The sequence below is a fragment of the Mirounga leonina genome, unplaced genomic scaffold (genome assembly GCF_011800145.1).
Source record: "Mirounga leonina isolate KUSES-001 unplaced genomic scaffold, KU_Mleo_1.0 Mir_174, whole genome shotgun sequence".
Lineage (NCBI taxonomy): Eukaryota > Metazoa > Chordata > Mammalia > Carnivora > Phocidae > Mirounga > Mirounga leonina.
Genome location: NW_023270451.1, coordinates 44,958,388 through 44,974,919, shown reverse-complemented (window position 1 = coordinate 44,974,919; position 16,532 = coordinate 44,958,388). Strand labels below are relative to the sequence as shown.

Sequence of the window (16,532 nt, the reverse complement as noted above, 5' to 3'; positions counted from 1 at the left end):
CATCGATCATAGCTTTATTTCTGAATGAGTTCTGTCTACTCATTTTAATGCTGGTTTAAGTAGAGAGTATTATGATAGAAAATCCGTTATCAAATGGTCATACTGTGTTTTCCAAAGCCGAATATAAACAGTGAACACTTTTTCATGCAGTACGTTTCTATATTAGCATGTGCGATTGGGAGTTCATTGAATTTTAGCTCACTTTTCTTTGTGGAGGAGGATATCGCATCATAATACTATATCAGGTTACTGAGGGAAAGGGAGGAAAAAGATCTTATTCTGGTGTCATGCATGAACAATTTAATAATTTATAAAAATCTTGTAAACAAAGATTTCAAAATGCATGTTTTATACAGTATATAGATGTGTCAGCTTGTCAGATTTCTTTTTTTCTTTTGTAGTGTAACTATCTGGTATGGTAACTAGTATTTTGACAGATAATAGGAACAAAATGGAGTTTCCCTGAATCACTTTCAGAAGCATTGCCTCTTGGGGTCAGCAGAGAATTGACTTCCTGAAGGGCCTATTTTTTTTTTTTTCACCTTAATAGAGGAGATAGCGCTGTTAGAGGCCTGCCCGCCCTTTGTGTGCATAATAGTCATGAAAATTACTCCTTTAGCAACACTGAAGTAGGCAGGCTGTAGAAAAAAGTAGAAGAAAGTATCAGAGAATAACTGTAATAATGCTGAATAAAAAATTTCATCCTTGGGGGGGTGAGGGATGGACAAAATGACTGAAGGTGGCCAAAAGGCACAAACTTCCACTTACAAAATAAATAAGTCTTGGGGGATGTCAGGCAGTGCGTGGTGACTATAGTTAATAGTACTATATTGCATATTTGAAACTTGCTAACGGAGTAGATCTTAAAAGTTCTCATCACAAGCAAAATCATTCTATAACTATGTGTGGTGATGGATGTTAACTAGACATACTGTGATCATTTTGCAGTGTAACCAAATACTGAATCAATGTATCCAAATACTGAATCATTATGCACCTGAAGCTAATATAATGTATGTCAGTTAGAGCTCAATAGCAAGTGTCATCCTAACTATAACTCATAAGAATTGGCCAGTTTTGAAACTTTAGATGTATGAGGACATAGAAGTAGAGCCAAAGTGTTTTCTTTAAAATAAAATTCCAGGGGCCTGGCTGGCTCAGTTGGTTGAGTGTCTGACTCTTGATTTCAGGTCAGGTCATGATCTCAGGGTCCTGGGTCCTGCCCCTCGTTGGGCTTCGCTCTTAGCAGGGAGTCTGCTTGAGGATTCTCTCTCTCCTTCTCCCTCTGCCCCTCCCTATCTCTCTCTCTCTCTCTCTCTCTGTCAAATAAAGAAATAAATCTTTAAAAAAATAAAATTCCCGGGGCACCTGGGTGGCTCAGTCAGTTAAGCGTCTGCCTTCGGCTCAGGTCATGATGTCGAGATCCTGGGATCGAGCCCCGCGTCGGGCTCCCTGCCCAGCGGAGAGCCTGCTTCTCTCTCTCCCTCTGCTGCTCCCCCTGCTTGTGCTCTCTCTCTATCTGTCTCTCTTTGTGTCAAATAAATAATCTTTAAAAAAAATAAAAAAATTCCCAAATTGGTGCTATCCACTACGTTTATTTTAAAAAATCATTTTTGTGTTTATGTAAGTATAAATACTTGTAGGGAAATTGGAAATCAAAGGAAAATATGAAAAAATTAGAATTCAGTGGTCAGGCTAATATTTTGGGCACATTTCCTTGTAGTCTTTTCTATGTGTATTTTTACATAATTAAAGTAATTCATTTTGGATCTTCCTTCCCAGCCATTTTGCCATGCCATTAAAAACTCTTTGCAAACGTTTTTAATGGTCTTATAGCATTGCTGTAGCATGAATTGTTAAGCTATGACTCTGATGCTGGACGATTAAGTTTCAGTTTTCCACCTGTATAAATACCACTGTGATAAACGTTTTTGTGCACGAAACTTGTCCATGTTCCTGATCTTTTCTTAGGGTAGATACATAGAAATACAATTACTTGTTGACCCCTTCCTTTACATCTAATGAGCTGTCTCTTCTCTCTCAAAGCCACCTTCTTTGAAAAGTTGTCTCTGTGCACCGGCTCCAGTCCCTACCTAACACTTGACTTAAAAGCCTTCAGTGGGGTTAGACCTCCATGTCCATCATGGGATAGACGCTACAGCCCTTGCCGTGGTCTGCGAGGCTCAACGTGGACCGGCCTGTCTACCTGCTTCTCCGGCCTCTTCCCCATTCTCTCTGGCCTCAGCTGCATTGGCTTTTTGATTTATTGGCTGCTTGCCCTTCCTCCAGCCACAGGACCTTCAAAGCTGCTTATCGTACCTCTGAAACAGTCTCCCTCCCCTGGCCATTTCTTCTTTGTGCAGGAGGAGGTGAGATGTCCACTTAGAGGAGGTAGGTGGAGGTTTGACGAGAAGTGAAGGTCTCCAAAGTTCATTCAGGAGGTAAAGAGTGGAATTGACTGGAGAGGTACCCCCAAGATTTGCAGGCAGCAATGGGGAACATGCTCATGGTGTATTCAGAGTTAGGAATATGAGACTCACATCAAGAGAAATGGAATTGGCATCCAGGGCTATGACTACCTTTAGCTTTTGGAGAAAAGAGCTTACTTAAACTCAGTCCACCTGGTGAGTTAGTAGCTACTTCCTAACATTTGTTTTCAGTCTTCTGGAAGCGTATTACCTCCTCTTTGCTAATTCAGTTTTATAGATGGTAGCATATTTTGTCATTAGAATCTGTGGAGGGCTTCACGAAGAAACACTTTGGGGATCATTGGAAGGCTATGAAAATCTTCATTTCTGGGCTTATTGGGAAGTTGTAATGCTGCTCTGTCCAATAGCATTCCTACTACCTATGTGTGGCTATTTAAATTTAAGCTAGTTACAGTTTGTAATAAAAATTTAGTTCCTTAATTATACTAACTATACTTTAATAGCTGCATGAGGCTAATGGCCACCATATTGGTCAGTGGAGATCAAACATTTCCATCAAGGTAGAAAGTTCTTTGGGACAGCACTGATCTAGAGAGTAGAAAAGGATCCAAGTCATCTCTGAGGCTAGTCAGTGTCTAGAATGGTGATCCAGGAAAAATAAAGGGACAGTTATCCTTGGCTAGTTTGCTACTGGATGTGTTACACAGTTTGCTAGTTCATTTAGCATTAAAAAAAAAAAATAGACATTAAAATTCTGCTCCCACCCCGCCAGAGCCACCTCTGCCAGCAGCATGTTCAAGGTAATTCAGAGGTCTGTGGGGCCAGCCAGCCTGAGTCTGCTCACCTTCAGAGTCTATGCATCACCTAAAAAGGACTCACCTCACAAAACTTCTGTGAAAGTTAATGAGCTTTCACTCTACTCCGTCCCTGAGGGTCAATCTAAATATGTGGAGGAGCCAAGGACCCCACTTGAAGAAAGCATTTCACATCTCCGACATTACTGCGAGCCATATACAAGTTGGTGTCAGGAAATGTACTCACAAACTAAGCCCAGGATGCAGAGCTTGGTTCAATGGGGGTTAGGCAGCTATGAATATCTCCAAAATGCACCTCCTGGTTTTTTTCCAAGACTTGGTGTTATTGGTTTTGCTGGCATTGTTGGGCTTCTTTTGGCTAGAGGTTCAAAAATAAAGAAGCTGGTGTATCCACCTGGATTCATGGGACTTGCTGCCTCTCTTTATTATCCACAACAAGCCATCGTATTTGTCCAGGTCAGTGGGGAGAAATTATATGACTGGGGTTTACGAGGATACATAGTCATAGAAGATTTGTGGAAGGAGAACTTTCAAAAGCCAGGAAATGTGAAGAATTCACCTGGAAATAAATAGAATGCTCCATGCTCTGCCCATTTTAATCAGTTATAGGTAAACATTGGAAACTCCATGCAGTAAACCAGTATTTCTACAGAGAAATGGCAGAGAAGTCAGTACTGAATATAGTAAATTGGCTTTCTTCTTCAGGACAAACTATACTAGGCTTCTTTGTTATCTTGGGTGATGCCATACTGCAAGTGGACTAATCGGAAATCCTTTCACCTAGAGATAATGTCTAGCCTTAGAACTCCTCGTTCTCAAGTTGCTATTTATGTACATAATTAAAATTCCAAATTAAAAAAAAAAAAATTCTGCTCCCTTCTGGTATTCCCAGTCTTTCTCAAGATGCAATGGAAAAGCCAGCCTCCCTGGGCCCACATATCCCTGGGCTTCTATTGCCTACATCCAGATCATGATCACGTGATTCATATGACTTGCTAACCAGGCAGATGTCCTGGCTGAAGAATAGAATAGGTGCTAGTCAAAAACCCTGCGAGTTTTATTTATTTTCTATAGATATATCTCATAAATGCAAGACCAGTGGATTGCTACTATTTTTAAGGGCCAAGGAAAGTAAGGTTCTGCTCATGGATGAGACACCAGCACTTTTGAAATGACCCAATGATGGAGAAGGAAGGGAAGTCCTATCACACGTGGGAGGCAGACAGACACAGGTGAATGTACCCTTTCTCCACCTTATTGTCTGGGTTTTCACCTTATCTGGCTCAGCCAGCAATTCTTCCCACCCTGAAATTCTAGGAACTCGCTATTAATGCATTTTATCTTATAATTATTCTAGGTTTTTCTTACACGTGCAGAGTCTTGGTTGATCGCTTCCTACCCCTCAAGTCTGAAGATAATGGCGTTTTTGTGGAAATAGGAAAGGATAATGGGAGAAGGAACTGGGGTTTCTTGATCTTCCTGCCTTTTCTTTCTCACAAAGGCGGGGGGACATTTTTCTGAGCTGAGAGGGGGAGTGATTTTCAGAGCTATGGGCTCCCCCGCTTCTCAGGACCCTGGGAGGGGCCCGCCCTGCACAATGTGTGTGTGCAGGGACAGACTAACATGAAGCAGCCTGGATGCAGACATAGCAATAGGGCCCCTCGAAAAAATGGTTCCAAACTCAGAATGACAACTGCTCCAGTTATGAATGAGATGTTTTGGTTTTGGTTGCCTGCCCTGTAGAAATGTTGAGATGCTGCTCTGCTTGAACAGTCTAAACCCAAATAAAATACCTTATACTCATGTAGCCTCCACAGTTTGCAAAATCTGTTCTCAAGCATCATGTCATCTGATACTGATGATAAACTTACGGGCTGGGGCCAAACATTTGCCGAAGAGAAAACCTAGGCCCAGAGAGGTGAAGTGACTTGCTCAAGGTCACACAGTAGTAGGTGGTGAGGGTGAGTTTTGAACCCCAGTGGCTTTGCTGAGAATGTTGCTTTCCTTCTCATTCATATTTTGGAATCGTAAAATAAAACACACCTAAGTCGGATGACTGATGACACAAAAATGATAGTTGGTTTAATAGATAATGTTTGTTGAATGCCCATGATAGGGGGTTGGGAAAGGGGCTGCTGTAGTTGGGTGGTCTGGGCCCTGCCCTCAGGGGTCTTTGTTTGAAACATTCGAAGCAGTACATTTACAAGAAACACATGCACATCATCCTAGAACAAACTGGATGCTTTAGTGCATATGGATGCTGAGAAAATGGCAGATTCCTTTATAGAAGGTGTCCTGAAAGAAAGGGATTTTGAATCAGATCCTGAAGGATATGCACAGACTAAGGGCAGGGCATTCTACCTGGGTACAGAGGCATGGTTGGCTTCAGTTCTAAGAAAGAAGAAAAGAGCACTTGTTTATTATTTTTTGAAAAGCTACCTTGCAGAAGACCTTGTGTATAGCTGGGTTTACAGTGGTGTACAAAAGAGACATGGTCCTCTCCCTTTCATATAACTTAGACTTTGGGGGGAAAGACCAAGTATTGATTGTTGGTAATAAAATCATCACACAAATATTTCAGATTGGGATTTGCTATTAAGGAAAAAGGTGGGATTCTATGAGAGCATACAGTATGGTGACGTAAATTCGACTGATACGTGAGCTGGTACATGAGGGAGTATGGGTTAGCTAGGAAAAATGGTTTTGGTATAGGGAACAGAGAGAGGAGTGCTCAGAGAGAGGAGTGAAGCATGTGCAAAGGCCCTGTGAGGATCAGAAGGGCTGGAAAAAGGCCTGGGTGCTGCAGTTGAGAGTGTGGAATGGTAAGTGGCAGGAGTTGAGGTTGGGGAGGAGGCATGAGCTTGATCAGATTTTGGTCTTAATTTTAAGAACCATGGGAAACCTCTGAAGGATTTTAAGCAGAGTGACAAGACTAACATGATCAAATTTTTCTTTTAAAAAGATCGCTTTGGCTGCCGTGTGCCAGTGTTTTGGAGGGAGCATAATAGTGATTATGCAGTAACCCCTTAAGAGACTACCGTGGGGATCCAGGCTAGACATGGCGGCTTGGTGCAGAGTGGTGGTAGTGGAGATGGGGAGAAGTGGTGAGTTTCCAAAGGGATTTAGAAGATCAAGTCAACAGGTGGAATTTGGTGGTATGCTAGGTAACAGAGAAGCAGATGATAAAGATAGTTTTTGAGTTCTGGATGTTTGGGGGAGAAGATGAAATCAGCTTTGGGTATCAGGAAGGCATTTGGATCTATGGGTCCAAAGCTCCAGGAGAGAACTGAGCTGGGATTGACTGTGTAGGTCACAGCCACATGAGTGACCAATGGGCATGGATGAGCTTTCCCAGAGAGAAAGGAGCGTGAAACGAGGAAAGAGGAGTAAAGCAGTGAGGAAGCTCAGTGGCCAGGTCGAAGAGAACGAGCCAGCCCAGGAGCACTGAGGAGGTTGGAGGAAAACCAAGAGATCCCCGAGCGTCATGTCAGTGAGGTAGAGCAAAAATATATAAAATAGGGGGAGTATCCTTTCACTTTCTCTCTAGACCCATTTCCCTATCACTACCCCCAAATCCATTAGGTGGAAGCCACACAACTCTAGATCCGAGACACTTGCATGGGACACTGTTGCAAGTGTATTTATTTATTTTTCTATTACTGTGACAGATTGCAGTCTGTTTGTGTTTTCTGCCGGGAACAATAACCTCCTTTCTTTTCTCTTACGTCATTGAGCTTTTGGCTGCCCCTGACTGCAGTTTGTGGCAAATCTGAGCTCGTTTACTCCCGTGGAGTACTAAACACTATCTTGTCTCGGTGGCTCTGTAACTCTACTCCGGGCGCCCAGCTTCACGTGCCAGCTGGCATCTCTCTCTCTCTTTTTTTTTTTAAAAGACTTTATTTATTTGACAGAGAGAAAGAGAGAGCGACAGCAGGAACACAAGCAGGGGGAGTGGGAGAGGGAGAAGCAGGCTTCCCGCGGAGCAGGGAGCCCGATGCGGGGCTCGATCCCAGGACCCTGGGATTATGACCTGAGCCGAAGGCAGACGCTTAACGACTGATCCCCCCAGGCGCCCCCCAGCTGGTGTCTCTTAATGCGCTAGCTGCACACAGTTCAATACGAAGACGATGTTCACTGGTGCAGTGTGTTTGAAGAACTCACTGTTGGAATGTCCCACGTCACAGCTGCTTCCAGGCCGCCCCTGGCATTCTCTCTCTCTTTGCAGGATGGCTGCCCCTCCTCCAAGTTACTGCTTCGTGGCCTTCCCACCGCGTGCTAAGGACGGGCTGGTGGTGTTTGGGAAAAATTCAGCTCGGCCCAGGGATGAAGTTCAGGAGGTCATGTATTTCTCAGCTGCTGATCATGAACCCGAGAGCAAGGTTGAGGTAAGCCCCATGTTACAGTCTCTCCTTGGTGCGCATTCCCTTCCTCCGGCTTGGCCCAGCGCACCTCTCCCTAAGTCGGCTCACTGGCCAGAACTGGCTTGTCGGTTCTCTTGATTCCTGAGCCCACGCAGATTTGTTCGCGGCCTTAAAAACAGGATCACATGGGGAATAATACTACACTCATGGCTATAGTCCTTGTTTTATAATTAAGTAAAACGTTTACATGGTTCCAAAGTCAAATGTACAAAAGAAGGTGTATTCATAGAAGTCTGGTATCTAGCTTTGTCTCATTTACTCTACTTACTTTTTCTCCTATAGATATTCCATGTTTTCAAAGTTCTTTTGGTTTGTCCTTCCATTTAAAAAGTTACCTATGTATGTAATAAACTACACACACACACACACACACACACACTCATTTATCCCATTTTCCCTTTTCTTAGATGAATGGTCGCGTGCCATGTACACTTTTGTCCACTTTGCTTTTTTCAACTTAAAACATATCTTAGAGATCACTCCATATGGTAATAGAGGTACTATTCTTCATTCCTCATTTAGAGCTACAGAGTGTTCCATTCTATGGATGTATCATGGTTTCATCAGTCCCATGTTGCTGGACATTTGGGTTGTTTTCCAGTCTTTTGTTGTTACAGATACGTTGTTGTATTTTGATTTTTTTTTTTTTTAAGATTTTATTTATTTATTTGAGAGAGAGAGAATGAGAGACAGAGAGCGTGAGAGGGAGGAGGGTCAGAGGGAGAAGCAGACCCCCCGCTGAGCAGGGAGCCCGATGCGGGACTCGATCCCGGGACTCCAGGATCATGACCCGAACCGAAGGCAGTCGCTTAACCAACTAAGCCACCCAGGTGCCCACGTTGTTGTATTTTGAAGGGACTGATAGCCCGGTGTATCTGTCACAATATCTGGCCTTGGTTTGTGTAATGTATCATGTTAAAAAATTATCCATCAATTCCTATTCTGAGTACTTATAAATCAGTTTTTGTCAATCCTTCTCTGGGATAGATACCTAAAATGGGATTGTTGGACCACAGAGTAAATAAGTGTGTAATTTTTTGGGATATTATCTTATTTCCTCACACAGGTGGTATACTTTTGCATTTCTACTAACAATGGAACAATGCCTGTTTTTCCATATTCCCAGAGTGTACTGTCAAACTTTTGCGATGGCTATTTTATGTCAATTCTATCGTCTGCTATTTTACTAAATTCTTTCATTGGTTGTGTCAGCTTTTATCATTGATCCTTTTGGGTTTTCCAGGTTTGTTGTTATCAACACGTGCAAACAGAGATAGTCTGATTGTTCTTACATCTCTGTTTTCTTGTCTGATTGGCCGATAGCTTGGATTCAGTGTTAATATTTAGTGGCGGTAGTGGTTATCTTTGTCTTGTTCCTGACCTGAGTGCGGCAGCCTCTAGTGATTCTCCAGTCATTCAGATATCGGCTTTAGGGCTGAGATTTATATAGTTTTATCATGTTAAAAATATACATCAATTTTTATTTTCGTGGTTAAAAAAAAAAACCCTCCAGAATAGGTATTAAATTTTGTTAAAGGTTTTTTTTTGTTTTTTTTTTTTAGTGATACGGAGATAATCACTTAATTTTTTTTTCTTTCAATTTATCTGATAAATTGAACCATCTTTGCATTCATGGAATAAACTTCTTGGTTATGGTGTATTTATTTGTGTGTATGTGTTTCAGTGGTAGCTGTTTGTTAAAGGATGAAGAATATAGAGAAAAAAATTGGGGGTGGGTAAATTAATGAGCTCTTTCTACTGACATAAACCTCTACTCGTTGGTGTTCTGTGCTTTCTGAGATAAACTGATTTTTTTCGGTAATTGTGCTAAGTTTTAAAGGGGTATTCATCAACGTGTGTTTTATTTTCTTATCTGAATCTTTACCTGTTTCAGTCCTTTAAAGGCAACTAAGCAGCACCAAAGAGCAACAGAGCTCTGTGAGGAGCTGCTGTTAGGTGCATTGAGCAGAGGCGGTGACACAGCCAGGCAGCACGGAGTGTGACTTGGCATATGGATTGTGTGCGGTTGGGGCAGTGACAGCCTGTCTCCCGTAGGACTTTCTCAGCACCACTCTCCTCTCTTGTTGCACCACTAACTGGGTCCGAGCCCCTAAACTTCAGGACTTTTCTTTTGTAGAGGCAGAGAAGAGTGCTAGGTTCTCTGGTGATCATGCTAGGTTTTATTTTATTTTATTTTATTTATTTATTTATTTATTTATTAATGTTGTAAGCAACGCCTAAATATACATGTTTTTAAGATTTTATTTATTTACTTGAGAGAGAAAGAGAAAGTGAGAGAGTGAACACAAGCGGGGTGAGGGGCAGAGGGAGAAGCAAACTCCCCCCTGAGCAGGGAGCCCACCACAGGACTCGATCCCACAACCCTGGGATCATGACCTGAGCCGAAGACAGACACTTAACTGACTGAGCCACCCAGGTGCTCGATCGTGCTGGTGCTCGATCGTGCTGGTTTTTAAGTGGGTATTCATTAATGTTTCAATGTCCATGTTGTTTGGGTTTGAATGTTTCTCTGTTCTCAGAACCGAGTGCACTGGGCGTAGGTGAAGTTTGCAGATTTGAGTTATTTCGACTTTCCCTGTCTGTCTTCCCTTAATGTTGCTTTTTTTCAGAGTCATGCCGACTGAAACAATACTTTGATTTTCATGTGGGCAGATTTAATTTCCCAAAGATAGCTGCAGCCAATCCCGTCCTACATGCACTTCTTACAGTGTGATGAACACTCCTCCGTGGAGAGGGGAGGGTTAGGCCCCCCCCGCCCCCGTGAATCTTGGTGAGGGCTTGTGTTTGCTCTGACCAGTGTAGGCTGGTGGAAATGATGCCATGTGACCTCCAGGGCCGGGTCCTAAAAGAATTCAGCACGGAGTCTCTCACTCTCGGGATCTGACCCTAAGCATCCAGGCACTCTGCTGGAAGGAACCCAACCCAGCCCACATACGAAGAACATAGGGAGGGGCCCACATGGACAGGCACCGAAGTCCCTCAGCCAACAACCAGTGTCAGCCCATAGCCAACTGCTGGATGTGTGAGTGAATGTCCCTTCAGACAATTCCAGGCTTCAGACACTGTGGAGTGGAGACATGCCATCTCTGTGGCGTCCTGTCCAAACTCCTGAGCCGTCGAACTCATGAGCATAATACATGGTTGTTTTATACCACTAAATTTTGGGGTCCCTTGTCAGTAGCCATAGTGACCACAGCATCATACAAGCGCCATTTATAAATATGTCTGAAATAGATATTTTAGAAAAACGTGTTTTCTCTTGGGAGGGATAGGCTAAATAACTCAGCATTTTACTTTCACGGGTAGTCAGGGTAGAAAATAGACTAGGTTTCTTTCACTTGCTAACGCATGTTACATTATCACTCACCTACACTGGGGAGGTTCAGTGATGTCCCCTGGCATAAACAAGTGCAGTTTGATACCTACTGGAATTCGTTTCCAAGGCAACCTGACCTCCTTTCTGAGTTGCCCGTCCCTGTGTTTGGAGCTGACTCTCTACATTTCCACATCCGTATTCTGCAGGTAATAAAATAGCGTCACAGGTCAAACACCAGGTTCATTTTCCCCATCTCGTTTGTTCTTCTGCCTCTGTCAGCACCATTGTCTGCCACATAGTCTAATTTAGAAACCAGAGGGAAACTTGGACCCTCATTTTCCCCCCACGCATCCCTGGATGCATGAGGACGGCTGCCACCAGTCCTGTTGCTTACGCTCCCAAGTTCCTGTCTCCTCCCAGGGCCCCTGCTCATTCAGAACCACCCCCATCTCCCTTCTGCTATCATCGGCTTATTGGTCGCTGGCTCTCTTTTTCGTAGATCCTTCAGCCTTCGGGGTCACCAGAATTTTCAGAGCACAACTCTGTCACTGCCTTGTTTAAAAACGGTTGTGTTTACAGGAGGAGAGTCCGGGCTGATTTGTATGCCATTTGGAACTCATCCTGACTGGCACTGGGCTCCCTTTCCCTTTCTCTTTTTTAAGATTGATAGGCTTCTGGAGTGCCTGGGTGGCTCAGTCGTTAAGCGTCTGCCTTCGGCTCAGGCCATAGTCCCAGGGTCCTGGGATCGAGCCCCGCATCGGGCTCCCTGCTCTGCGGGAGGCCTGCTTCTCCCTCTCCCACTCCCCCTGCTTGTGTTCCCTCTCTGGCTGTGTCTCTCTCTGTCAAATAAATAAATAAATAAATAAAATCTTGAAAAAATTTTTTGACAGGCTTTTCTTTTTTAACACAGTTTTATGTTTACAGACAAATGAGCAGAAAGTTCCCATATTAACCCTTCATCCTGAGGCCTCCCAGCTTTACCTATCATTAACATGTTGCCTTCGTGTGGTGCATTTGTTATAATCCATGAGCCAGCATTGATACATTATTATTAACTAAAATCCATCGTTTACATTACGGTTAGCTTTATGTGTTGTATATTTTAATGGTTTTTCACAGATGTATATAATGACATGTATCCACCATTATAGCATCATAAAAAATATTTTCTCTGCCCTAAAAATCCTCTGTGCTCTGCCTATTCGTTTATCTCTTCCTAACCCCTGGGAACCCCTCATCTTTTCACTGTCTCTATAGTTTTTGTCTTTTCCAAAATATCATATAGTTGGAATCCTATAGCGTGTAGCCTTTTCAGACTGGATCCTTTCACTTAGTAGTTATGTTTTCAGAGTTCGTCCATATCTTTTCCAGGTTGGTAGTGCATTTCTTTTTAGTGCTGAAAAATATCCCACTGTCTGGATGAACCACAGTTTAGTTTTCCGTTCACCTATTGAAGGACATCTTGGTTGCTTCCAAGATTTGGCAATTATGAACAAAGTTGCTGTAAACATTTGTGTGCAGGTTTTTTGGGTTTTTTTTTTTTTTTTTTTTTTTGCTTTCTTTTTGGTTTCTTGTTTTGTTTTGTTTCTTAGCCCTGCTTCCCTCCTATGTGCAAGCCTTTGTATGGACATAGTTTTTAACTCATTTGGAATATTTTTAAAAAGTAAAGATGCTTTTTAATGTAATTTTACATTTTGAATAGGTAATGTATTCATGTGGTTCAAAGATTAAGTGATATTGAAAAGGTTTACTGTGAGCAGTCTTACTCCCCCATATTGCTGTTCACTCTGATTCCCATCCCATATAACCCTTCTTATTAATTTTTTGCACATCCTTCTAGTGTTTTATGCAAATGCAAACAAATATGAATACTTAGCCTTATTTTCTCACTTTTTTCATGAAAGTAGTACATTATATATACTATTCTGAAACTTGATTTTTTATTTTTTTTAATTAATTTTTTTTTAAAGATTTTATTTATTTATTTGAGACAGAGAGAATGAGAGAGAGAGAGAGCACATGAGAGGGGGGAGGGTCAGAGGGAGAAGCAGACTCCCCGCCAAGCAGGGAGCCCGATGTGGGACTCGATCCCGGGACTCCAGGATCATGACCTGAGCCGAAGGCAGTCGTTTAACCAACTGAGCCACCCAGGCGCCCTGAAACTTGATTTTTTAAATATAAAATTTCAAACTCACGAAAAAGGTCTACAATGTTTTTTTTTGTTTAATAATAATTTCTAAAGATATTTTCTACATCTGTACACAGAGATTGTCCTTATTACTATTTTTTGCAGATGCACAGTAGTCCATTGTGGAGCTATCCCATAATTTTTCAGTCTGTCCTCTGTTGGTAGACACTGGGACTGTTTGCTAGTCCAGAAAGTCAGCCCTGAAGAACCTTGAACATGAGTCATCCTGCATCCGTGCAAGTATAGTCTCTAGATACACTTCCAGATGCAGGATTGCTGGGTCATGGGGTAAAGTTTTTGTACTAATTGCCCTCCATAGGGTTGTACAATTTCCTACTACTTTTCTATCCTCATTCTTAGTTTTCCCCTCTCAGCTTGTACCATAGGTTCCAGCTACACTGAGCTGCTCATCATTTCTTGAATAAATAACACACTTGCATTTCTCTGTGCTTTTGTTCATTCTGTCCTTTGCTAAGAATGTCCTTCCTCTCCCCTCTTCTCATCTACTTGGTAGACTCTTAGGCATCCTTCAAGGCCTAAATACCAATATCCCCACCTCCCTCTAGTCTGTCCTCCCCCTCCCTTTTTTTTTTTTTTAAGATCTATTCATTTATTTTAGAGAGAGAGAACGAGAGCATAAGGGGAGAGGCAGAGGGAGAGAATCTTCAAGCAGACTCTCTGCTGAATGTGGAGCTTGACTTGGGGCTCTATCTCATGACCCGTGAGACTGTGACCTGAGCCAAAAACAAGAGTCAGATGCTTAACTGACTGAACCACTCAGGTGCCCTTAGACTGCCATCCTTCTATGAACATGTAGTACTTTATGCATGTTCTGCCATTATAAATCAATGGAAATTTACGATTGCCTGAAACCAGTGGAATGAGTCGGGCCCCAGATGCAGAGGTCCTGGCTTCCGATCTTGCCATCCCCATTTCCTGCACCTTGGGTCTTTGAGCCTCTTTGAGACTCAGTTTACTCATTTGCCAGATGGTGATCATAAAACCCACTGTGTCTGCCTTACAGTTTTTTGTGAAGCACATGGGAACTGACATTTGAAAGTACTTTGTAGGGCGCCTGGGTGGCTCAGTCGTTAAGCGTCTGCCTTCGGCTCAGGTCATGATCCCAGGGTCCTGGGATTGAGCCCCGCATCGGGCTCCCTGCTCCACGGGAAGCCTGCTTCTCCCTCTCCCACTCCCCCTGCTTGTGTTCCCTCTCTCGCTGTGTCTCTCTCTGTCAAATAAATAAATAAAATCTAAAAAAAAAAAAAAAAAAAGTACTTTGTAAACTCTAAGGAGAACATTGTGAAAAGAGTTCTTTTTCTTTTTCTTTAAAGAATTGACTAGTGTTGAGAGATTCTATGACTCCAGGTCTCAGTTCCCAAACTCCTGTCTTTAGCATATGGTTCTAAATCTGCTTTTCAAATTTATTCTTACCCCTTTAGTTCCCTTACAATTACACCTGTAACTTTCCCAAGTACAGAATGATGGGTTCTTTTCCATAGCTGGGCTTATGATCCACAACAAGTATCATGTAACTTTCATAAAAGCTCTCATTAGCATATGGAAATTATTTTTCTAAACCATGAAGAGTGAGAAGTTCCCATAAAACCCCATCTATTTCTCAGCCATTTCACGACATTTTAAACTTACATATTCTGCAGTTTCCCTAGAAGCCTCATACTTGAGTTTTGACGTTCCAAGAATTCTTTTTCTGGGAATAACTCTGTGCTAAAAGTCATCCTGATTACTCATCCACTGACTCGCCTCCCCTTCCAGCTGGCCCATCCTTCCAGGCAGTCTTCCCTTCCAGGTCGTCCACTCACCCACCCTTCCTCCTTCCCTCACTCTGTCCATCGATCCTCTATTCTATGGCAAGTTCTCTTTGCTTGAGGCTGGAAGAATAAGAAATAGGGTCCTTTAGGAGAGTTCCTCAGTTTCTAAAATTACACTGCACATTTTTGCTTAGCTGCACAGTTAGAAGATCGGAGCATTTTATGTTCTTTAGTTTTTCTCTTGTGGATTCTGAGTTTGTTTTTTTTTAACAACGTCACTTTTGGATGCGGAGTAGGATAGATAAACATTTGTGAAAGGCCCTCTGTCCTCTCTGAGGATGCTGTACCACTGTGCATAACAGAACTCATCTCAACTTTTCCTCAAGCCCTGCTCCTTCCTATAGATAGGAGTGTCAAGGAAGCAGATGAATAATTTCCTGGATTGTGATGTTCTGTGAGTGCATGGTGTGCGTGTGCGTGTGCATGTGTGTGTGTGTGCATGTATGCCTATAGATGGGTATGTGTGTCTATTCTTATATGGTTGAATCTTCTATTTAAGAAACAAGGGATCCAACATTAGAATACTGTCCCAGAAAACAATGAATTTCAGGTAAAGTTGACGTCATTTATACCCCCAGAGAATAATTATATCCCAATTTGTGGAGACAGAATTCTTTTTTTCTTTTAATTTAAATTCAAGTTAGTTAAGATATAATGTAATATTGGTTTCAGGAGTAGAATTTAGTGAGTCATCACTTCCATACAACACTCAGTGCTCATCCCAACACATGCCCTCCTTAATGCCCATCACCCACTTAGCCCATCCCCCCACTCTCCACCCCTCCAGCAACCCTCAGTTGAGACAGAATTCTTTTTTTTCTTTTAAGATTTTATTTATTTATTTGACAGAGAGAGACACAACGAGAGAGGGAACACAGCGAGAGAGGGAACACAAGCAGGGCGAGTGGGAGAGGGAGAAGCATGCTTCCCGCGGAGCAGGGAACCCCATGCGGGGCTCCATCCCAGGACCCTGGGACCATGACCTGAGCCGAAGGCAGATGCTTAACGACTGAGCCACCCAGGCGCCCCCCGAGACAGAATTCTTGATAGCCAAGTCAGGTTTGACACATAATGCTTCTTTAAAGAGTCTCTTATTATTATATAATAAACCCCATCTCCATTTTACCCCTTCCTTTAAAGTTTAAAGTCTTCATTGTTTCCTTTTTTTTTTTTTTGGAAAGTGTGTTTTAATTTATTTATATTTTCCTCCACATGAAGTTCTGTATGAGTTCAGTATCCCCAGTGAGATTTTATATAACTTTCAGAGTTTGGGGCAGTCTTTTGGTAGATCACTTCCTTTTTCTTCTTGGATAAAAATAGTTTTAAGAAGAATAGAAAATTACCCATTAATGAGAGTTGGTAACATTGTTAGTAACATTGTCCAGATGGCAGCTATATTTGTGGTTTGTGGGATGTACATGTGTTTTGCGGGGGAGAGTGTCTGAATATTCATTCTGAAGATTCTCCTATACAGTAGGAGAGCACAGGTTATTCTGGAATAAAAGAGAGC

The 16,532-nt window shown here is 42.4% G+C and overlaps 2 protein-coding genes across 6 annotated transcripts in view; both read left to right on the top strand.

Moving 5' to 3' along the window:
- The window catches only part of SCRN1 (secernin 1), a 113,448-nt gene that overhangs the window by 36,265 nt on the left and 60,651 nt on the right, over positions 1-16,532 (top strand). For all 5 annotated transcript variants that reach the window (XM_035020823.1, XM_035020824.1, XM_035020826.1 and 2 more), the window contains one exon: positions 7,470-7,629. In XM_035020823.1, coding sequence (XP_034876714.1) covers positions 7,470-7,629 — 160 coding nt within the window. The remainder of the gene's footprint in view (positions 1-7,469; positions 7,630-16,532) is intronic.
- On the top strand, positions 3,178-4,111 carry LOC118020922 (MICOS complex subunit MIC26). The gene has a single exon (XM_035020827.1). The coding sequence runs from the start codon at positions 3,221-3,223 to the stop codon at positions 3,815-3,817; it is 597 nt and encodes a 198-aa protein (XP_034876718.1). The 5' UTR covers positions 3,178-3,220; the 3' UTR covers positions 3,818-4,111.